This window comes from Falco cherrug, chromosome 6 (genome assembly GCF_023634085.1).
Source record: "Falco cherrug isolate bFalChe1 chromosome 6, bFalChe1.pri, whole genome shotgun sequence".
Taxonomy (NCBI): Eukaryota; Metazoa; Chordata; class Aves; order Falconiformes; family Falconidae; genus Falco; species Falco cherrug.
Window position 1 is genome coordinate 72,861,354 of NC_073702.1, and position 23,174 is coordinate 72,884,527.

The 23,174-nt window shown below is 55.7% G+C and overlaps 1 protein-coding gene across 5 annotated transcripts in view; it reads left to right on the forward strand.

Annotated features, from left to right (window-relative positions):
- EFR3B (EFR3 homolog B) overlaps positions 1-23,174 on the forward strand; it is a 40,877-nt gene that overhangs the window by 14,689 nt on the left and 3,014 nt on the right. For 4 of the 5 annotated variants that reach the window (XM_055714712.1, XM_027811598.2, XM_027811599.2 and 1 more), the window contains exons 4-22: positions 2,138-2,288; positions 7,655-7,776; positions 9,818-9,967; positions 11,191-11,325; positions 11,675-11,753; positions 13,069-13,204; positions 13,730-13,891; positions 14,480-14,591; positions 17,321-17,372; positions 17,602-17,774; positions 18,433-18,508; positions 19,321-19,482; positions 19,809-19,940; positions 20,058-20,125; positions 21,149-21,276; positions 21,687-21,778; positions 22,324-22,372; positions 22,688-22,794; positions 22,981-23,030. In XM_055714712.1, coding sequence (XP_055570687.1) covers positions 2,138-2,288; positions 7,655-7,776; positions 9,818-9,967; positions 11,191-11,325; positions 11,675-11,753; positions 13,069-13,204; positions 13,730-13,891; positions 14,480-14,591; positions 17,321-17,372; positions 17,602-17,774; positions 18,433-18,508; positions 19,321-19,482; positions 19,809-19,940; positions 20,058-20,125; positions 21,149-21,276; positions 21,687-21,778; positions 22,324-22,372; positions 22,688-22,794; positions 22,981-23,030 — 2,136 coding nt within the window. The remainder of the gene's footprint in view (positions 1-2,137; positions 2,289-7,654; positions 7,777-9,817; positions 9,968-11,190; positions 11,326-11,674; positions 11,754-13,068; positions 13,205-13,729; positions 13,892-14,479; positions 14,592-17,320; positions 17,373-17,601; positions 17,775-18,432; positions 18,509-19,320; positions 19,483-19,808; positions 19,941-20,057; positions 20,126-21,148; positions 21,277-21,686; positions 21,779-22,323; positions 22,373-22,687; positions 22,795-22,980; positions 23,031-23,174) is intronic. The other variant, XM_027811597.2, reaches the window with a different exon arrangement.

Sequence of the window (23,174 nt, forward strand, 5' to 3'; positions counted from 1 at the left end):
ATGCTGATCGTCAGTCGTCTCTTCATACTGTTTTTATCCCTTGGGCCAGTTTTAACCCAGTTTGACAGATGGGTAGGAGACTCACAGATCCAGGAATAGTTGGTGGCTTATTTTCGCAGTATTTGGAAGAGCTGTAATGGTGCCTGAAGGAAAAGCTGCAGCGTGAGCTCAACCACGCTACAAGACACCAGAGAATCTACTCAAGACTGGAGCCAGATTTCAACAGTTCTGGGGGCCTCAGGAGAAGGGATCGATCTTTCTGTGGTTCACCAGCTGCAACCTGGAAGTCCAGGGTTTATCAGACACCACCTTTTCCCTGAGAGGGCAGTTGCCTCCCCAGCTGCCCTTCTGTGTGCAGGCAGGGCTGGGGCAAGTAGAGGGGCAGCTCCTGCCCACCTCACTGCTGGCTGTGCTTAAATGCACAAAGCAAAAGCACAGAAGCTGCCCCTCTAATTGCCCCAGTCCTGCCCACCTCACTGCTGCCAGGCTCAGGGCTTTCGGGTTTCCCCCTTGCAGCACAAGCTGGTGGCTGCTGCATGCCACCCAGGCTGCGAATCCAGCCGTGCAAGGAGCTGGCTTGAAAAATGGAGGTTAAAGGAGAAATTGTGCTTGATGTCGTGAGATCTGGGCTTGCCGCCTCTGACATTCGGCCGTGTCAGGAGATCTGGGCTCGATGTGAGCTCCTGTGGTGCAAAGATTCATAGCCACACAGAGAGCAGGAGTCAAAGGGAGGTGGTAGGAGCTGTAAAGTTTGTTTTATTCCCAGTGTCCTGGTACCAGGTCTGTGTCGGGTGTTCGGATACCTCAGAGGTCCTGCAAGAAGAGCTAGAGCTATGAAACACAGTGCAATCACCATTTGGGGTTTTTTTTGTGTTATTTTGGGTATTTCCAGCTGGAATAAATGCCTGCTCAGAGTGGTAAGTGGCCGGAGTTTGCTTCTCCGCTGGGCTCTGTGCATGCAGTGGGCAACCAGCAACTGGAGGTCTGTGTGGTCATTGCACAAGCAGCCCATCCAGAGGCCCCAGCCCCTGCACTGATAACGAACCAGATGCTGTCGATGCAGAAAGTGCTGCCAGATGCTTCATGCTGATCGCCAGAGCCGCTTCAAGCAACCAGCCCAATTTGTCCTGAAACTATGAAGCAACACCTGACAAATTGTTCAGTTGCAGTGTGATGAGCTGGCCGCCACTGTAATGGGCACCCTATGGAGATTCATCACTGGGCATGAGGTTTTCCAGTTTCCTCTCAGAGGCAGGAGTGTCGCAGGACTGGTTTAATGTATAGCCTGGAAGATGCGCTGTGGCAGCTTGCAGCAAAGCCAGCTGCCATAGGGTGGTCTGTGGGTGAGCTCAGCCTGGGCGGGGGGGGGGGGGGGTGGGGGGGTGGGGGTGGGGGGGGGGGATGTCCTGTGCTCAGGGAGGTCCCCTGGGCAGCTCAGGGACCCATCACAGGTGCATCCCCTCTTGCTACTGTGTTGAAATCTGGATCTGGGCATCCCCTGTCCCTCTTCAGCACGGAGAGACTGAGCGACTGAGCCTCATCCGCGGAGGGATGGGGGATGAAGTAATCCTGGTGTGGGAAATGCTGCATCCTGGCCTGCACGCTGCCGCAGGACACCCAGCTCACCCCGGGGAACTCCTGGGGTGATGCGAATACGCTTTGCAGGGTTGCTTTGTGCATTTAAGCACAGCTTTTCTGGAGCACATCGATCTAATTCTGTGTTCCCATCCTGTTCCTCCTCCCTGGCCAGGACCAGCTGGGTCTGCAGGAAGGGTTGCCTGTGACGCTGAGCCCACCCAGTGCCAAGCCCAGTGCTCCCTCACGGAATACAAACACCAGTTCAGGGCAAGGGAAGCCCACAAGCAGCGCGGGGGGAGATGCAAGGTGTTGCTGGCAGCCTTGGTCCAGGGGCAGCTGGGTCTTTGCTTAGGAAGATAAATGCTGTGAGCAACAAATACACCCCAAAATACCCTGGGGATATTTTTAAATGGTGACATTTTTTCTTCTTGGGTTGGCCAGGGCAGGGTGTTGGCATTTTGCTGGTGGGCACCCAGCTGGTTTGGGAGAGGGGAGGGGGGGGATGGTGGCGGGCCCACGCTGCTGTTGGGGAGTGACCTTGCCCTCTGCCCACTCCTAGGTACGTGTGTATTGCCATGGAGGCCCTGGACCAGCTCCTGATGGCCTGCCACTGCCAAAGCATCAACCTCTTCGTGGAGAGCTTCCTGAAAATGGTGGCGAAGCTGCTGGAGTCGGAGAAGCCCAACCTGCAGATCCTGGGAACTAACTCGGTGAGCAGCAGCGCAGTGGGAGGTGGCAGCTCCCTGCTGATCCTGCCCTCTGCTTTCCACCCTGTCTGTCACCCCCACGTCTCTGCACAGAGCCAGGGCAGGAGACCTTGTTGGGAAAGGACAGTGAGCGGCTGCAGGGGAGAATTTATGGTGTCACGTCTCTTGTGTCCTGCCACATGTGAGGTTTCCAAGACCCTGGCTGCATTGCCTGTGTGCTGTCCCTGCTGTTTGCTGTCTGTGACTGGTCTGTGAACATTGCTCTTGAATTCAGCTTTTTCTAAACGAGCCCAAGAACATGGGGGCTGTCAGCGGTTTCGGACAATAGACCAACTTAGGAGGTGATCCCCATGGATTTTGGGAACTATTTGTGCTCAGATAAGGGCTGGCTTAAACAGAGCTGCTGCTTGCAGTAAATGGCTTAGCTGGACTGGGGATGTGTCGGTCACAGACATAAAACAAGGGGAAAGGAGAATCACCGATCAACAAAGGTGACGCCCTCCCAGCATCCAAACTGCTGATCCTGGTTGGCAGGCAGCAGCTGCTTGGGCATGGCCTTTCTGCTGGTTTTCACTGGGAACACTAGGTTTATCTTAACACGCAGGCTTGTGAGGGCTCTGCCTGTGCCTGGTAGCATGGCTCAGACAAGCAGCATCTGTCCTTGCTGCTTTTTAAGAGGGGGGGTTTAGATGGAGCTGAGCATCCTGTGGGCAGGAGGGTGGACTGACTCTGCTCTCCAGTGCCTGGGAAACACACAGGCAGCTCAGCTCTGTGCTTTAGGTCTTTGCCACCTGTGATGGGTAGAGGGACTTTATTAATGTTTCTGCTGACACCTGGGCCGGGTAGCACTGCGTCCAGTGACGCTTCTGTCCTCCAGGAGCCGGCCCGATCCCAGATGTGGGGTTGTAAATGCCTCCACTGGGGCATGGGCAGTGAGCGGAGACCTTTCACACCCCATTCTTCCTTGCAGCTAATTGCTCCCAGCTGAAAGCGATGTGAGCTGCCCATCAGCAAACCTATTAATCCACAGCCCTTGGAGAAGTGGGAGGATTGATCCCTTGATTGAAACCCACTCCCAACAACAGCTTATTGTTGTCAGCATCAGTGCAGTGATGCTGCTGTAAGCTCTGGGTGTGCTGCAGGGGCTGCTTGGGAAAGCCCTTTGCAATGGGAGCAGGGTCTCCAGGCAGCAGCCATGTCCCTCTGCACAAGGGTGGCCTGTGGGAGACCGGAGAGGTGCCACTTGGTGTCCAAACCTCTTGAGAGACGTGCTGGAGCAACCTGGATCCAGCCCAGTGGCAAGCAGTTGGGTCTCTTGCTAAGAAAACACCCTCTGTGGCAGCGCAGCCCTGCCTGCAAACACGTGCAATGTCCCCTTGCCCAGCCCCTGAGCTCTTTGGGAAGCACGGGGGTTGTCCCAGGGTCCTGAGGGACCTGCGCTAGAGGTAGGGTTTAAAGCTCAAGCCAGCCAGCATCCCCCTGTTTGCAGCCGCTGTATGGCCACTCCTCAGGTCCTTGGTGCCCGAGCAGAGACTTGAATTGGAGGGACCACTGGCATGGGGCATGGAGCTGGGGAGGGGACAGCCCTCGTGATGCCATGGTAGATGCTTCAGCATACTGGCCCCAACGCAGACTTCCTCAAGTGGGAGGCACTGGGACAAGGACGATGGAGCCCTGCCTCATGTTTCCTGCCTGTGTGGAGCAAACCTCCCATATTCAGGCACCTGTGGAGAGGAGAGATGGTCCTGGACCAGAGATAAGGTGTTTCCTTAGCGCTGCTGTCACTGCAGTCAGGAATCCTTGGGAGCAGGTGTTTTAATGAGGAGTCCAGTTCAGGAATGATGGTTTAGTGGCTTTTTTTTTTTTTTTCTGGCTTTCTCAAGTGTGGCAGCATTCAGAGGGGAAATAGTACAGAAAACTTGCGTGCTTTTATAGAAAAGTGAGTAATGATAATGAGACACTTCTTCCTATATCTGCTAATGAGGAATGTGCCTCAGGCTCGTGCTTAATTAGAGGGTGCTGTCTCAAGCAGTCTTCACAATAATGGAGCTGATGGCAAAGGCGGGAGGAGGTTGTTTATAGAAACCTGCTCCAAGTGAGTCATTCTCCGCGGCGTGAAATCTTGCCTGAGACACATCTCCCTCCTCGCGCAGAGCCAAGGTGTCCTGCTGTGGAGGGGCTGATCCCGAGGACCAGCCCATTGGGCTCCACGGCTGCAGCACTGGAGGTGGCAGCAAAAATCCAGCGTCCTGTGATCACTCTAACCCCGTTCTATAGTCCCCGGCATGAACATATGGAGCGGCAGCTTCAATCCACTTTGGTTTCTCATCCTTGTTAGGAGGCTGCTGGGCAACCTCCCTGCTTTGGGTAGGAACCATCTAATTTCCAGCTCGATGTCATTCCTGTTTTATTTCTCCTCAAACCAGCATTGATCTTTCATTTAAACAGCTCTTCCCCCGCCTTGATGTTCCTCTTCTGATGTATTTATGTCTGATGTATTTATAGGTGGCAGCGTTATCCCTTCCCAGCCGTTGTTTTGCTTCTCCAGGGCAGCTGCGCTCCTTGTGTTTCCCCTGCGCTTGCTCCCCAGTCATCCCAGTCGTGTTTCAGGTGGAGCTTGTCGGCTTCAAGCACAGGAACCCCAAGCTTCCCAGCCCTGCACCCCTTCAAACCACAGCAGAAATAGTGTTGCATTTCAATGTTTTAAACAGTTTTCCCAGTGGAAACACCGCGTGAAGCTGCCAAGCAGCTTTTGGGCTGGATTGCAGTGCCCATTAGTGAAAATAAGTCGCTTTCCTTGAAGGTTTGATGCCTCCTTTCCTGCCGACCCAGCTCTTGCTGGGTCATTTCCATGTATCCTGGTGCTGCTTTTTGCCACTGGGCACAGGTTGGCAGTGGGACTGGGATGGACATCCCCCATAATTGCTGCATGGTACAGCACCCTTGTAGGGGCAGCCAAGTCTTGGAAAAAACACAATAGTCCGTGAGTGAGTGGCAGATTGGAGGAAGGAGAGGCTTCAAGGCTGATTTTTCTCTGTTCTTGGCTGGTTTTTACAAGTTCTGGTCCTGCCGGAGGCTGCAGGCTGAAAATGGGTGCCGGGAGGGCAGCAGCCTCTAGCTGTTGGCAGATGTGAGCACCGTGATGCATCCAGTGTCACCGGGCACGGTGGTGTCACGTGTTTAGGTCTGTCCCCTGAGGACAGAGGCAGGCAGGGCTCACTGTGCCTGGCAGAGGGCTGGGGAGCTGCCCTGGGGCAGGGAGCTGAAGTTGGGTGCTGCTGGCATGGATGGGCGGGCTGGCAGTCCCTGGGGCTTCAGCAGCTCCAGAGTAAGGAGCACTGGTGAGGGAGTCCTGTTTGGTTGCCTGATGGCATGGAATGAGCTGTCGACCTCTGTGTGGCGGTGGCTTGATACCTGCAGATCCTGGCTGTCAAGAAACCGCTTCGTTGCTTTATTTCACAATGCTTTGTAGCTGTGGGATGCTTGGGACGGCTCCCTTGGAGCTGCCACGGGAGCCCTGTTGCTGCTGCTCACTCTGCGTCCTGCCCTTGCTTCTGGTTGCACGTGGAGTTGCCATGAGCTTCAAAAAACCACTTTGTGAGCTGCCTGGTACAGAGGTTTCTTATATAAGAGCCCTGCATTTTTTCTGGTGAGTAAGAGGAGTTTATCAGTTGGAGCCTGTCCCTGCACTCTGGAAACAGTTCCTGGCAGGGCTGAGCCAGCTCCTTTGCTTGCGCAGAGCCAGCCTTTGTAGCTGACGTTATTAATAGCCCGGTGCAGCGGGTGCATGCTGATCGGTACTGGTGTGATGCGCTGCGATAGACAGCCTGGCTCTGCCAGTTGTGGAGGGGCACCGGTGGGCTGGTTCACCTGCTGCTCTCCTGGCGGGGCTGTGTGCCAGCAAATGCAGAAAGCACAAAGTGAGAAAAGCCTGCAGGTGGGGTTGGGGTAAAGAGGGGAGCTTCCGTGCAGCATGGCATCTCGAGAGGGTGCTGAGCATCCTAAGAAATACCAGGTGGATGGATGGCCCCTTGGAGATAGGCTAGGTCCTTCCAGCTGGAAAAACAGCCCCGTGGTCCTGATGCCTTTGCCCGGGACAGCTTGCCTGAGTGACATGGGATTGCTCGGTGCAACTGCAGAGCTTCGTGCCACGCTGTTGGGGCTGCACCAGCATCGGCACTGCATTGGTGCTCTCCCAGTGTTGCTGGCTAGCAGTTAACAGCTGGGATGGTTTGGGGGATAGCTTGGAGAGCGAGCATCCTCTCCCTTCATCGCATGCCCATGCAAATGGCCTCAGCTTTCCCAGCACGATGAAGCAGGTGCAGCACAGGAGCACAAAAGCAGCCAGCAGATTTCTCTGCCTAAATCTTGGTGGGCAGCTGCTGCTTGCACCCTTGCACTGAGTGGGAGGATAAAGCATGGGGACTTTTATCGCACGGTGCTTGTCCCAGGCCAAGGATAAACCTTGTCCCTTCGCAGCACCAGGAGCTGTTGGGTGGATACAGGCTGAATGTTCTGTATGCTCCAGCCAGGAGCTGACGCTTTGGGTTCTGTGGCAGCTCTTGTGCTATTGAGGTTTTATTCATTTTTCCTTTTTTAAAGCTACCCCTGTCAGCATGAGTGGGTGAGTTGAGGGTCCCCCTTCCTGCCCGACCCTTTGTTCCCATCTATTCATGAAAAAATTTCAGAATTCAGAGGAAAGCTTGGAGATGTGTTTATCCTTTCTTCCTCCTTAACTCTCTCCCTGAAAGCTAAACAGCCAGCTCTCAATTGGTGGCATTTCTGGCAAGCCCCGTGCCTGTTGGCCTGGCCACGCTGGGAGGGAGTGATGGGACCTCGTGCTGGCAGGGGCTGCGGGTGAGATCTGGGATGTGGTTAATAAGCATCTTGCAGCTGGTTTCTCCACCGGCATTTCCAAGGCTGTTTTCCCTGCGGCAGTGCTTGGGAGATGTTGGCCAGGTTTTGTGCCATCTGGGAGGATGGCAAGAAGCTGGGGCAAATTTACCTCTTGTTCCTAATGTGTGCTGCATATGAGGGATCCCCGACTCAGAGCCGGGTTGCACTTCTAAATGCCCTTTGCAGGGACTGCGGGGGCTTGTGGTGATGTTTGCAGTGTCCAGAGGCAGGCCTGGGTGCTGCTGGAGCTCAGTGGGGCTATGCGGTGGCATGTACCTGATCGGCGACCCCGTGTCCCGGGTGCAGCTGGGCAGCCTGGCTTGGCATCCCGAGCACCCCCCCAGCTGCTGTAGCAACGAGCCCTGTGTTATGCTGCCGAAGCTCACAAGTGTTTGCTGGTTTGGAGAGGAATTTTAAGAATATTTGTCTTGCCGTGCCCTCTGGGCTTGACCCCCTCTTTCTTCTCTCCCCAGTTTGTGAAGTTTGCCAACATAGAAGAGGACACCCCATCTTACCACCGCAGCTACGACTTCTTTGTCTCCCGCTTCAGTGAGATGTGCCACTCTAGCCACGACGACCTGGACATCCGGACCAAGTGAGTGCCACTGGAGGGGTGTCCTTGACCCTGCTGGCTCTGTGAACTCATCCTGGGGGGCTTTCCCTGTGCCCTTAGCCTCTGCTTCTCCTACGGAAGCGCCTGCTTTCCAGGGCAGGTTGGATGCAGGCTGCACGGACTGATTTTTGCTGTGATTCCCCAGAGCTGAGTGCGCTCAGTGCTCTGCCCTCCCTTGTTTTCCAAGCTGGCTATATGGAAGGATTAAGCAGGAGCCTAGAAAACACAGTCTAGTGCGTATCCAGCCTCTGTGGCTATGGGGGATATTTGTGTGCAGAGTTAGATGTGTGTGAGAGAAGTTGATGGGTATTTGCTGTCCTGAGAGCAGGGCAGCTGTGTTCACTGACCACAGCTGGTGGCTGGACAAGGGACAAACGTGCCCTTGGGCTTCAGAGTTCTTTTCTTTGGGCAAAATGCGAGCAGGTAAAACCTGGAGTCTGCCCATCGTGGGGCTGCCTCGGTGCATCTTTAAGCATTTATTGTCTTTGCTCCACTGCCGGAGCTCAGAGCAGGAGGTAAGGAATTTATACTGGCCCCAAAAGGAAGGATGATGATGATGATGGGAAGAGGCCCCCAACTCTCGGCAGAATGAACGTTCACTCCAAATGTGCCTCCTGCAGCCGTGTGGTCCGTTACTTTCCGTGTTTAGAGGCACTTACCTCTCTAGACAGCGTTGAGGACTGACTTGTTTTGCTGTAATGGGAAACGTACCCCAGGGGGATTAATTACGACTAAAGCAGACAGATTAATGTTGTTTACTGCTGCCGACGCCAGGCCTGTTGGTGATGTATTTAAAAAGAGCCGGCGCTTGGAATGGCCCTGGGAGGCACTGGTGGCATAGCACCGGTGGCTTTCACTGGGAAGCTCTGGGCAGGAGGCCACTGCTGCCAGAGACAAGTTTTGAGGAGAGCCTGGGTGTCAGGCAGCGTCTGAGTGCATTGTGTCGGTGCTGTTCCTGGAGCTGCTATACCGGTGACCGCTTGCCTTGCAGAGGGGTGAAGCCCTGAGGCTTGCCACTTCTTGTCCCCTTTTCACACTGTGGACTCAAGGGTGTTTTATTTTCCTTAATAAGGAAATAATGCAGAAGGCTAATTATTTTCACTTGACCTTCAGGGCACCAGTGACACTGGCTAAATTGCATTGGAGACAGGAAGAGAGAAATTCTGCGGCTCCTGTAATTAAAAAGGAGCACACTGCTTTCCTGGGCCCTTGGTCCTGCTCAAAGCTCCTGAAGGATTGTGTCTTGGTCAGATTATTGCCTTGATTACATCTGCAAAATGTGGTAGGGAGACCTCAGAGCAGGTTATTTGATGCATCTATTTCTGCAGATAAGCACGTGCTATCTTTCTTGGCATTAGCAGTGGGTGTTGAGGGGCTGGTTTCAGACCTGGGAATCCTGGTGTGTAGGGAAATTTTCATTGATGACTTTATTGACTAGAGCAGAGCCAGGATCTTTGGCCCAAGAAGGGACATAGGTGTCAAAAAGCACCTGGGCTTCCCTAGCATCCAGCATCCCCATGGGTGCAGCTCAGCTCTGCAGCTGCTGGGAATGGAGGAAATAGGAAAACCCTCCACACATGCCACAGCTGGAGAACGGAGACTTCCCAGGGCCAAACGCAATCCTTTGGAGAGGTCAGGCTTGCCGGTGCCCCCTCTCCATCTTGGCTAGCACATGCCACGGAGACGCGTGGCTGTTGCTCGCCCAGGGGCCTCCTGGGGAGGACAGTGGATGGGAGCTGGCTGCTGCTGCCAGGATGGATTTAGCTGGTTCAGAGCCTTTCCCGCTTGTCCCAGTCAGGCTGCGGGAAGCCACATCTCTCGGGGATGTGAGGCAGGAGGATTGCCCTGGGGTATGCCAGGGGAACTGGGGCATTGCCTGCCTGAACCCCTCCAGTGGCGCGGAAATCACTGTCTTCTCTCCAACTTTTTGCGTAGTTTCACCCGTGTATGTCTGTGCGTATAAATGTAAACCAATGTATGCTATATAGATACGTAGCATTTTGGTCTCCGTTTGTTCCCCCAGGATCCGGATGTCTGGCATTAAAGGCCTGCAGGGAGTGGTGAGGAAGACGGTGAACGACGAGCTCCAAGCCAACATCTGGGACCCGCAGCACATGGACAAAATTGTGCCCTCACTGCTCTTCAACTTACAGCACGTGGAGGAGGCCGAAAGGTCGGTGCTCGGTGCTGCCATGACCCACCTGCTCCACCAGCACCTTCGAGGCCCCGGGGCTGCTTTTGACAAGGTTTTGCAGGGCAGAGGCATTGCAGGCTGATTTGTGCCCGCAGCTCGTGAAAAACGTGGTCTGCGGCCAGAGGAGAAACCCTGTGAGTGCCTCACTGAAGGATGACGCAGGTGGCAGGAGCTCTGCGTGTCACCCGGTGGGTGCTCTCAAGGTTACTGCTGTCCTGGCCACCACAGGGCACCAGGGTTCCTGCGGAGCAGAGAGCTCCCTGCGCTCTCCCTGCAGTTAAGGCATGCTGTTTGCAAAGGCTCGGGGGGCTGGCCTCTGTGAGGGATTTCTGCTTAAATGCTCCTGAAGCAGTTATTTTAAAGCCAGGCGAGAGGAATTGAAAAATGCCTTTGCTCGCTGCCCCTCCATTCTTTAGGTGTCACCCCTCACCAGCTGCGTGCTGGCCACCAGCTGGGTGTTCCAAGGGGAGCTGTTCAGCTGGGAAGCGCAGAGCAGAGAAGCAGGCATGAATTCCTCCTGAGATTTTCCTTTTGAAGGTTGAGAGATATATCAGCCTGGGAAGCTGGCTTCTGGCTAAATGCCTTTTCCCTTTTTCTTGCAAACTGAAGCGTCAAGGTGATAAAAACATTTGTGGTGTTTGTGTGATGCCAAGTGAGTCCAAGTGTGGAAAAAGGGGATGGATCTCCTCTGGGGTGTGTCTGTTCAGGGTGACTAGTGCTGGGCCGTGACGGCTTTGGTCTTCCTGCCCTGGGAAGCTGTGTCCACCCTGGGAGGACGTTGTGCCTCCAGCACTGAGCACCGCGATTGTCCTCCTGGTCCCAGGGTTGCAGGGGCTGTCCCTGCTGCCTGGCACAGCCTGGCGCTGCACACAGGGCCATCCTGGCATGCCCCCCTCCTCTGCAATCCATGCACCCATGCTGCTCTCTGATCTGGCTCAAATCCAGCAGCGCTTTATCGCTGGGCTCTGCTGGGATGGAGCTACCCCATCTGCCTGGCAGGGTGACATTCGGATGGTGTGGGGTGGCTGTGGGCTGCGTGTGGGGCAGCCCACGGCCCTATGCAGCACGGGTTGCAGGCAGGTGCCATGACCATTTTGTTTCAGCCCTCCCTGGCCGGGTTCTGTGCCTCTTCTCCCCCACTGCTGCCACACACTCAGCACCATTCTCAGCACCGTGCTCATCACCCTCCTCTGCTTTCGCAGCCGCTCCCCCTCCCCGCTGCAAGCCACCGAGAAGGAGAAGGAGAGTCCTACAGAGCTAGCGGAGAGGTGTCTGCGGGAGCTGCTGGGCCGAGCGGCGTACGGCAACATCAAGAACGCCATCAAACCCGTCCTCATGTAAGTCGAGCATCCCTCATTTTTGGCACAAGGGGAACTGAGGGGCAGGGAAACAGCAAATGCAGGGAGCTGTGGGGAAGGCATGGGCTCCTGGCTCCCTTTGGCACAGTGCTGGAGAGGGGGATTGGGTTTCAGGCTCTCATTTCTCAATGCAGTGAGGAAGATGGCATGGGAAAGATAGCTGTTGCTGAGAAAAGTCACCCTGGAGAGGAGTTTGTGTCCCAGTCCTCTCCTGCAGCGTTTTCTCCCCGCTACTTCTGGCTGTCTGTGGTGCTTGGTGCTGCTTTCGCCCCTGCAGGGTCTGGGGGACTGCCAGTAACTTACCCCTCCGTTTCCATCTCTTCCCCAGCCACCTGGATAACCACTCGCTCTGGGAGCCAAAGATCTTTGCCACTTGCTGCTTCCGGATCATCATGTACTCGATCCAGGTGGGGAGCTGGCGGGACTCTGACTGGTGCCACTGGTTGGGGACACACGTGCATGCTTGGGAGCATCCACCTCTGCCTCCCCGGCTGGGCTGAGCCAGAGCCGCCGCTGCATTGCTGCATGCCGGCGCAGTGAGCTTGGCCACCAAGTGTGCCCCAAAACGGGCTGGAGATGAGCACAGCCCGGGTGTACGGCAGCGTGGGCATGTGGGGAAATGCCGATGGGCGTTAGTTATCCCGGCTGTGTGTATTTTAGGATGCTGCTGGTGGGGCTTATATCTCAGTCCTGGGAGCGATTCCCTTCCTCTCAGTGGAAAGCAAAGCCCTGCTGAATCGGACAGGCTAGCAGTGTGCTGTGGAACGCTCCAAAGGAAGCAGCTGGGCTCTGATGGAGAGCTGCCTCTTTCCAGATCACCACTGTATGAATCAACCCAGGCTTCTCAGCCCTGCAGAAAAGGAGAGGAGCTGTCTGGGGTGAAACGTGCCCCAGGCAAACCAGGCATTGCCTATAGCCCAGCATCGCTGTTCTGAGGCATGGGGGTGCTCAGAGACAGACCCTGCCAGGCTCTTCCCTTCTCACTGGGGGCCTTGGAAATGTCGTTTAGGTAACCCCCAAAGTGAGGGGTAAAGGTCCATTTATTTTCTTTTTCCGTGTGGATCTCAATGAAGCTCTGCTGGCATGAGTGCTGCCTTCCCACCCTCTCCCACTGTGCTGAGGCTGTCCCAGACCTGCCGTCCCACTTCACCCCATGGGAGTTTGCTTTGCTGTTGCACTCAGCCAAGCCATTTCTCTGCTTGGAGAACTCTTAGGGTGAGAAGCAGATCGCTGTCCCCTGCTTTCATTTCTTTTTGAATGAATTTTAAATTCCCCACATTTTAATCCTGTAAACTGCCTAAAACCCTTTACAGTGCTACTAAATTTTATAAAATCCTGTTAATGTATATTGGAGGTGTAAGGTCACAGCAGGACCCTTTTGAAGTATAGACGACTTTGGGAAACCCTAGCAAAAATCAGATCCTTTATCCCTGAAATCCCCAGGATCAATTGTCACGATTTCCTTAGGTCTGTACAGCTCTTCAGATTTTTTTTTCCCGTGCAAATTGCTCCAAGCTCTTCTCAGTTATTTAAAACAGGCTTCTTCCAGGTGCCTCCTGTCATTTTGCATCCAGAACTGTCTTGGAAAGAGCTGGGCAGGGACTTGGTGCAGCTGGGTGCATGTGCAGGATTTGTCCCTGGTGGCCATGTAGGTTACAGAAATGGGTTGTCACCTTGTGCATGCAGCACCTGCGCTGACTGACGTTCATGCTCTCTTTACAGCCGCAGCACTCCCATCTTGTGATCCAGCAGCTCCTGGGGCACCTGGATGCCAATAGCAAAAGTGCGGCCACTGTGCGTGCGGGCATCGTGGAGGTCCTGTCAGAGGCAGCGGTAATCGCAGCCTCTGGATCTGTCGGTAAGCAGATAAATTTATCCTCTCTGTCCATCTCTTCGCCCTTTTATTGTGGTGGGAATGGTGAAAAGGTGCCAGAGGTTTGGACTGGCCTCTGGTGTGCACCCAGGTGTGAGCTGACGATCAGGGATCCAGTCTGGAGCAGCCAGGGATGCTGGGGATCAGTTCTGTGCCATTTCAGTGCTCCCAAGCACACCACCTGTGCACACATGCAGCAACCAAAACCTAGAGGGCTGGATGCAATGCCAGCCTTTGCCTTTGTGACAAGGGATTTTCAGGGGCTTGATGTGAACGTGCTGAGGTGATGGTGCTCGTGGAAGGGCATTTCTTTCCTGTCTTGACTGGGGAAGCTGGTGGGTGTTAAAAGTCGCTGTGTGTCGGGCCAAACTGGTTTTCAATCTGTTTATGGTGTGATGGGATGCGTAAACTGTACTGTCCTGGGGGAAACTATGGCCTGCATCCCCACGGGGGAAAGTGCTGCTCTCCTCCTGGTGGTGCTCCACTGTCTCTCCCCTCCTGCCACCCCAGGCCCCACGGTGCTGGAGGTATTTAACACCCTGCTGAGGCAGCTGCGGCTCAGCATTGACTACGCGCTGACGGGGAGCTATGACTGCGCTGCCGGTGTCAGCACCAAGATCATCAAGGAGCACGAGGAGAGGATGTTCCAGGAGGCCGTCATTAAAACTATAGGTGAGGTGTCCTATGGTGCAGGTGTGGGCTGTGCTGGTGGGTTCCTGCCTTGTGCATCCGCAGCGTTACCCGGGGTGAAACAAAGTCATCTTCATCCTAAAAGCAGTGATGGGAAATGAGATTTATCTGTTGCGGTGCACCGCCAGCGTGGCAGCGGGTTATCAGCAGGTGGCATTGCAACCTCAGCCATCCGTGGCAGAGCTGGGTGTTTCTCCCCGGGTAGGAGACCCTGAGGAAGGGGAGGAGAGGGCGGAAAGAAGGTAGGCATCAACCTGCTGCAGCCACTGAGGATGGGGAAGTACCAGCCCCAGAAAAGGAAGGGGTAGAGGCAGGGCTTGGCATCTCTCAGCGCCACCCTGCCTGGGCCTGGGGCTGCTCCATCTGAGAGGCGTTTGGATGGATCTTGAATCACCCTGAAGGAAAAGCTGCCTGCAGGTGCTGGATCCAGGCAGGCCTTGTCCTTTCCCAGCCTGGCTATAGGGGTCCAGGCTTGGAGCAGGGCAGGCAGGCAGATCCCACAGCACTGGGATGCTTCTGGGGGTGGTGGGCTGCGCCTCACACACTGCCATCGTGCTCTTGTCCCCACAGGGTCCTTTGCCAGCACACTGCCCACCTACCAGCAGTCTGAGGTGATGGTCTTCATCATGAACAAGGTGCCACTGCCCTCCTCGCAGCAGTCCATCGAGGCTGGCAAAGCTGGGTGAGAACGGATGCCTGCCTCCCTCCTCATTCTCGCCCCTGCCCTGCTCTCCCTGCCGCTGTCCCATGGAGCAGGGGGGTGTAAGGCTTTGAACACAGAGCTGGGGAGCTCCTGAAACCACTCTCAGGTGGTCTTTGGGGATAGACTGGGACATTTAACAGGAAGGCCAAGCATTGAGAGCTTCCAAGCGAAGCTGAGCAACGCGCGATCCTTCTTTAAAATGCTTTGCTGCCTGCTGTAACTGTGCTGACAAGGGCCCCTTGAAATACTGCAGCATCGAGAGGAAAAGGTGTTTAGAGGAAGTTGAACTCTGCGTTTCTTTGGGTCTCTGTTGAGAGATCCAGCTGTCAGGAGATCGATCCTGGTGTGTCATTCAGAACTAGCTGGGAACTACAAAAAATATTTAGGGGAGTGATTTCAGATGTCTCAGGGCAGCGAGGTGGCCACTGGTGAGTGAGGGCTGATGGGGGCTTTTGAGAAGTTCATGTTTGACTTTGTGGGACTGGCTGCTCATTGCTGCCTCCCACCACTGGCACATGGCCCCTCTGAGCTGCCTCTGAGCTTTTATTAATGCTGAGCGGGAGGTGGTATTTATACCCAGCAGTGGAGGAAGAGAAGGAAGGGAAAACACCCAAACAAACATAATTGCTTAAGAAGTGTGGGAACAGACCATGAGAGCTATTTGGAGCGAGGGTATCAGCGCTGAAACATGTAGGTAAGGAGCAAACAGATTTTCATGCTATATTTATCTTCAAAGTACGGTCAGGCTCTTCCCACTTGTCTGTGACGGGAGAGGCTTTGCTGGCTGATGGAAGACACGCTTTGCTCCTCACTCACATGGGGGTAGTTCCTGATACCTGCGTTCAATCCCGATTCACAGGCTGGGAGATACGCTGGGGCTGCCTGCTGTTCCACCAGGGCAGCTTTCCTTGCTGCAGGAGCAGAATGGGGCTCATTGCCTCGGGATGGCTGTCACTTCTCAGCCTGGCTGTGCCAGGCTGTTTGTCACTGCTCCTTTATCAGCTCACGAGCTTCCTCCGGCAGAGTTTTTAGATCTCCTCTGACGCTGTGTGAGGGATGGTGCTTGCTCTGGGTGTGTAGGTGAACCAGGAGTTTGCAGAGGAGGTGCAGCTCAGCTTATCGCGGTGCTGCCATTCACAGTGTAGCTCAGCCCCTGGCCAGGGTGGGCAGCACAGGCCGCATGTGGTGGGACAGCCTGGAAATCCCTTGGGAGCTCCCTGTGTTCCCGCAGGGCTATGAAAGACTGAGCGCAGGCAGCAGAGGATTCAAGATTGCCTGTTTTCCACATAAAACCCTTCCATGTTGCTGAGGTAGAAATTTGGTTCATGATGGGAAGTGAGACAGGAGCAAGGAGCAGGGGTACCTCTCTGGACAGCCTGCGTTGGGCTTAGTCTCGCCAATTTTCAGCTGCTTAAAAGTGAGGAGCCTGTTCAGAGCCAGCGCCTGGTGTCCACTGGGAGCCTCCATGGAATGGGGACATCCAGAGGATGGTTCATCATCCTGAGCTCAGCTTGCGCCTGCCTGGACATGCAGGTGCTGCCTTGTTTCTGCTGCCTGTGGCAGGACGTGTCGGCAGATTTTGGCAGCCGGGGGTACAGGGGTGGCTTCTGTGAGAAGCTGCTGGAAGCTTCCCCCGTGTCCGCTGGAGCCAATGCCGGCCGGCTCCAAGATGGAGCCAAGGGCTGACCCACCAGCGATGGTGGGAGCGCCCCTGGGGTAAGGGGAAAAACCCCCTTTGCAGGTGGGACCGGAGAGAGGAGCGAGCACAGGGGGGAGCCGCGGCCCTGCAGCCCCCCAGGCCAGGGCAGGGGGAGGCCGGGGGGCTCCAGGCGCCACAGCAGAGGCTCCCCCAGCCTGTGGGGAGCCCCCGGCCGGGCAGGCCGTGCCCCCAGCCCGTGCAGCCCCCGGGGGCAGCTCCCCCCCGCAGCCCGGGCAGGACCCCCGGGGCAGGGGCTGCTCTCAGGGGGCTGTGACCCGCGGGCAGCGGCGCTGGGCCAGCTCCTGGCAGGGCCCGTGGCCCCGTGGGGAGAGGAGCCCGGGCGGGGGCAGGGCTGGGGACCCCGCGGGGACCCCCCTGGGGCCGGGCAGGGGGTGAGGACCCTCCCCACGGGGGGCAGGAGCCGCAGGGACAGCGGGTGGGGGACCGACCCCAGCCCCTGTTCCTGGTTCCCTGTGGCGCCCAGGGCAGGAGGGAGGGAAATCGGGGTGGGGGGGAGATTGAGCCTGGGAAGGAGGGAGGGGTGGGGGAAGGTGTCTTCAGGTTTGGGTTTGTTTCTCATTATCCCACTCTGATTTAAGTGGTAATAAATAAAACTAATTTCCCTCAGCAGAGCCTGCTTTGCCCGTGCCGGTACCCGCTGAGGGATCGCTCCCTGCCCTGATCCCAACCCACCAGCCTGCCTTTACATTTTCTACCCCCAGCTCAGCTGAAGAGGATGGGAGTGATGGATCAGCTTTGGTGGGCACCTGGTGTCCCACCAGGGTCAACCCACCCCAGACACACATCAGTTGCTTAGCAGCCTTTTTGCTGGCTGTTAAATCTGGAGCTCATTTGCTGGAGACCTTTACGGCATGGCCCTTTGTGGTGGTGACTCTTGGGAAACTAACTGGTCCTGCCTTTTCTGAGGCTTTTCCATTGTTTGGGTATGGGAGGAGGGTTATCTTGTTTTCACTTGGATTTTACCATTTGCTTCCTCTCTCTGTGACAGAGAGAACCGGAATCGGCTGACGCAGATCATGCTCCTGAAGTCCCTCCTGCAGGTATGAACGTCTCCCCATCCCTGCAGAGCATCCAGCCCCCACGAGACCCGTGAGGTCCCAGCTGCTGGCATGGCAGAGCTGAGCTCATGGATCCTCTCTCCCCTGAGGTGGATTAGGAAGTGTTCAAGCTGTGCTTAGCATTCTCTGCTTGCATCCCCTCTTATTGGTGTGTTTCAACCCCTCCAAGTGACGCTGTCACATTGCCTCCATTTCTCTTTGATGCTTGCAGGTCTCTGTGGGCTTCCAGTGCAGTAACATGCTCACAGCCCTTCCCAGCGCCTTCCTGGACAGGCTGCTTTCTGCAGCCCTCATGGAAGATGCTGAGATCCGCCTCTTCGTCCTGGAGATTCTCATCAGCTTCATCGATCGCCACGGGAACCGGCAGAAATTCTCCACCATCAGGTACATCCCAGGGGCTCCCCAACAGGGCTGGGACCTGCAGACCCTGGAATGCTCCCCAACAGGGCTGGGAGCACTGACCAGATTATTAATAAATCCGGTACCAGCTCTGGGGTGATTTAATGTTGCAGATCAGTGGTCTGCTAAGAGCCAGCTGGGGGGAAGTGTCTCTCTGAGAGACTGTGCCCAGAGGGATGTGGGACCATGCTGCTGAACGTAACTGGTCAGGCAGTGGTCCCAGGAGGATGTGCGGGAGCAGTAACTGCCTCGAGTGGGCTCATTGACTGCATTGCATTGCCACGGATAGGCCTGCTGGGCACTTGTGTTGTCCGTGCTGCGTTACCTTTGCAGAAGTGACTGTCATCCCAGATGGAAACATCTCCATGGGTTTTGCTGTGGTCCTGATGATCCGCTTGGCTTGCATGCTTCTTTGTTGACTTACCGTTGTGTTCCCGAGTGCCGCTGCCTTGGAATCCTGTCGTGATTTGGCTTCGTACTCTTGAATACCTGAAGTGGATGGGTTTTAAAAGCCACCTTTAGCTTTGCCCCTTGGTTCCTCCCAGAGGGCTTGTTCCTGGCCAGCGGCTGTGCAGGTGTGTGGGAATCATGGCTCCCTTCCTCTTCTTTGAGTTTTTCCCTTCTTCTTGGCCTTCCCTTGCAGCACCATTAGTGACATCTCAGTCCTGAAGGTGAAAGTGGACAAATGCTCGCGCCAAGATACTGTCTTCATGAAGAAGGTAGCGTCGGGGTCTGGGTCAAGTTATCCTTGTGCAGACCAGTGTGAGGACTTGTGCCTCTGTTTCCCCAAGTCACACTGGGTCTTGGAGTACCACAATGCCTCTAAACCTGGGGATGTCCCTGGGAAAAGCCAATGGGATTCAATCTCCATCAGCACTTCATGCATGGACCTTTCTAGACTCCTAAATCTGCTATTTGCCCCAAGGAATGAGTACCCCAGGATGTGTGGTATCCCAAAAGCTACTTGTCAAGTGGCTTTTGAAGTTGCCTGATTTTATTTATTTTTATTCCCCTGCCCCCATTGCCTCCTTAAAACCCTTCCAGGGTGGTGCAGAGCCCTCTGGAGCTAACTTGAGGCCAAGATGGGATCAGTTTATTGCCTTGTGCACACCAGGGAGCAGCAATGCAGTCCCCGAAACAAAAAGTGTCGCAGAGCTGAGTTTCCCTTGTGCCAGCATGTGCCCTGCTCTGTCCCATGCCTTGCTTTCAAGCAGTGTGTCTCAGGGCTTTATTTTTCCACTGTGGTCAGAACCGTAATTTCTATAATGCTTCTGCAGGAGGCATCGTTTCCCTGGGCTCGGTGCTGTGACTGCTGTTTGCAGGCCTCTGCTCTTGGACCTGCTGGTGCCCCCTTCCCTGTCAAGAGTCACAGCTCCCTCTGCCTGGGGCTTTCTTTGTGTGCTTGGTGACAGGAGGAGCTCTGCCCCCTCCTGCATGGATGGAGGCTCCTTTGCTGGGCCCTGCTGCTTTTCTTGTGTGTGGCTCACAGGGGATGCTCAGGAAGTGACCACATCCTTCCATGTCCCCACAGCATGGCCAGCAGCTCTACCGGCACATCTACCTGATATGCAAGGAGGAAAGCAACGTGCAGGCTCACTACGAGGCTCTCTACAGCATGCTGATGCTCATCAGCATCGAGCTGGCTAATGAGGAGGTTGTAGTGGACCTCATCCGCCTGGTGCTGGCTGTGCAGGTAGGCAGGGGGGAGCTGGGTGTGCTGCTGTGGGGCAGGCGGTGGTGTGATGGGAAGAAGCCTCTGGGAGGGGGTGTGCTTTAGAGTTGCCGGTCTCTGAGGGAGCAGGGTGCAAACGGCTCACCTGCTTTCAGCTTCTCCCACCACAGTGGGATGAGACCAACACGCGGGGGAGAGACCTCAGTCCCCTTGCTGGCCTCTGAAACGCTGCAAACACAGGCTCCAAAAGCTGCAATGTTTGCAGGGCAGGTGATGCCGCGAGGTAGATGGGGACCACCCTGGTGCCTTGTCCATCCTTATCTCATTGGGCTGTGTCTCTGCTGCAGGAGATTGCCCAGATCAACGAGGATAACTTGACAGCATACAACCGGTGCGCGCTCTTTGCCCTCGGTGCAGCTTACCTGAACCTCATCAGCCAGCTCACCACCGTGCCCACCTTCTGCCAGCACATCCATGAGGTGCGATGCGAGGGAGTGTCTGGGAACAGGCTTGGAGCCTTGTCGGTGGCAATCCTGGCATGCATTCTCCTGGCCACCCATAGGGTTTGAGCTTAGCTCCTTGCTTGTCTTCTGTAGGTCATCCAAATGCGGCAGAAGGAAGCTCCCTATCTGCTCCCTGAAGATGTCTTTGTGGAGAAACCCAGGTAAGAGCCTGGAAAATACCTTCTTCCCTGCTACTTGCTCCTGAGGGATTGGCATCCATAAGATCATGGGCAACAATGGGTTTATCACCCCTTCACTTGCCTGTGCTTGTCTCCTTTCTCATCTGGGGGTGGCACGGTGGGAAGGAGATCAAGTGGTTTTCAGCCTGTTCAGAACCTGGGGAGGATCCTGCACAGCCAGGGAAGGGGGTGGCTGCCACGGCTTGTGCTCACAGCCAGCCAAAGGCCAGGATCAGCTCTGCAGGCTGATCCCTCCCCTTCTCTGGCAGCAGGATAGGTGCAGATCTGGTATGTCATCCTGCTGCTGTGCCATGCCACCAGCTCAAGGATGCGTGCTGAGCATCCCCAGGCCGAGCCTGGCTGGTTTCTTCCTTTTTAGTAGGGCTTGTAGTGACAGGACAAGGGACAATGGTTTTAAATTGAAAGAGGGGAGATGGAGATATGAGAAGAAATTCTTCCCTGTGAGGACGGCAAGGCGCTGGCCCAGGCTGCCCAGAGCAGCTGTGGGTGCCCCATCCCTGGCAGTGCTCAAGGCCAGGCTGGACGGGGCTGGGGGCAACCTGGGCTGGGGGGGGAGGGGTCCCTGCCCGTGGCAGGGTGTGTGGAATGAGATGGTCCTTAAGGTCCCTTCCCACCCAGGCCGTTCTGTGATTCTCTAATTTCTGCTGGCATAGCCTTGGCACATTTGGCATGGGTCACATTTGGTGGTGGGGGTCCCTTATGGAGACACTGCCTCCAGTGGGTGCCTCTGCTCTCTTGAGACATTCCCTAAGTCAGGGTAGTCCTCCCTGAGCACATCTGTACACGTTGTGGTGGGTCAAGAGCCCTTCTGGGCCTTTGGCTTTGTGCTGGTGTGTGCAGGAATAGCATGGTGTGTCTGGCTGTGCTGGTGCGAAGTGAAGCCATGAGAGCTCTCTGCTCTGAAGGGACTGGAAACCCTCTTGGCATGGTTCTCCGAGCAGGGGAGGTGCGGCCATTTCCGTTGGTTTTTCTCTGTCTCCGTAGACTGAGCAAGAGCCTTGACCGCCTGGGCCCAGAGGTCTTCTTCTGGCAGAGCAAGATCAGTGAGGTGCTGGGTGGCAGCGGCTACAACTCGGACCGGCTCAGCACACCCTACATCCCCCAGCTGACAGGTATGCAGCACCCTGGGGCATTCTGGACAGCTGGGAGGGGAGGAAACTGGTCCTGTGCTCTACACACTTATGGGAGTGTCAAGTTCTTGTCCTACACATGGGCCTGTTCGAGTTTTTTTGCTGTCTGCCAGAGGTGCAGCCTTGGGGAAACTGAGGCATAAAGCGGTTAACTGGGAACTTCCCGGGGTTGCCACATGCATGGCTGGGTGGATGGAAGGAGCCATGAAGCCCACTGGGCTTGGCTCAGTCCTCGGTTCTGCTGGTTTGGATGAATTTAGGTGAAGGGCTTAGGTGGACTGCTATCCTGGGGATGGGGCACCAGCACGTGTTCCTGGGGGGCTGCCCATGCTCACCCCACTGGCCCCAGATTGACCGCAATTAGTCCTTCTGCCCTTTCTCTTCCTTCCCAGATGAAGATCGCCTGTCCAAGAGGAAGAGCATTGGCGAAACCATTTCCCTGCAGGTCGAGGTGGAGTCGAGGAACAGTCCTGAGCGAGAGCAGGTACGGTGTTACACCGGAGGTGCAGAGGCTGCCTCCTTCCCTCAGCACTGCATGCTTTTGGTAGCTGGGCAGTGTGCCTTTAAACCCTCTCTAGTCCTTTGCTTGGCTGCAGGCGTAACTGCTCCTCTGGCTTCAAGCAGAGGGGCCCATAACTCAGCCCCAGTGTGTCTGGCAGCGAGTATGGTCAGAAAAAAACCCAGCTCCCCCCAGTGCTCCCCTCCAGGTGCAAACAGGTCCCAGCCTGCAAGGAGGGCCACACGGCAGGAAGGGTCTCCCGCCACTGTTTGGATGGCAAATCTTTATTTTCCCTGGGTGCGTGTTTCTTAGCAATGGGAGCCTTCGGTGAGGTGTAAGACCTGGCTAGTCCAGCTGGAAAAAACACATTTTAAAGGTGCAATTTGCCAGGAAAGATATCACTGATCTTTAAGGGCAGACTATGTTTTGGTGCAAGAATACAGCTTGGGACACTGGTTCTGGGTTGCTGTGATCCCAGAATAGTGTCCGTGCTGTGCATTGAGCCTCACCTGCTTTTCCCCTTCCTTTAGAGAGCACCAGCAGAAGAAATCACATATGAGACACTGAAGAAAGCAATAGGTAAGTGAGGGAGCCGGCCATGGTAGGGAGAGGTGTGTGTCTGAGTGCTGTCACCCCTGCATCCATCTGTGCGTGCCACGGATGGACAAGTCCCCAGCACCTCGCCATGGCAGCATGGCGCCTGGGTCACAGGGTGATTGGGCAGCTTCATAGCTCTGCCCGACCCTGTGGGGGGCTGGTCCCAAAGCCAGATGCTGGAGACCCTCTCCTTGGCTTTCTAGTGATGCCCAAATCCATGCTGTCTGCTGGGGAGGTGGGGGTGTGGTGGTCTGTGCGGGTGGGGAGCAGCTGAGAGCCATCTCCCCTCTGCTTCAGTAGACAGTGTTGCCGTGGAGGAGCAGGAGCGGGAACGGAGGCGGCAAGTGGTGGAGAAATTCCAGAAAGCCCCATTCGAGGAGATCGCTGCCCACTGTGGTGCCCGGGTGAGTTGGGGCTGTGGCACTTCAGATCCCTGTGGCCGCTCTCCTCGGGAGAGGCGGATGGTGATGAACAGCTCTGAATTTTACCGGGCTGTCATTCCCCTGCTCTGGTGCCTGGGGTGTTTGTCCCGTTTGCCCTGCTGTGGTCCCTGGGTACAGCCGCACTGATACAACCTTTGTGTGTTACAGGCGACGCTGCTGCAGAGCAAGCTCAACCAGATCTTCGAGATCACCATACGGTGAGTCCGGGCGACAGCCAAGCACACTGTGCCAAGCGTGGGGGGCCTGACTAGCAGGCCAGTGCTGGCTTTGGGGTGATGGGAGCCGTGTGTGTCCCCTGTCAAAGAGACTCATGCTGGGGATGGGTGCCAGCCTGGGGTTGG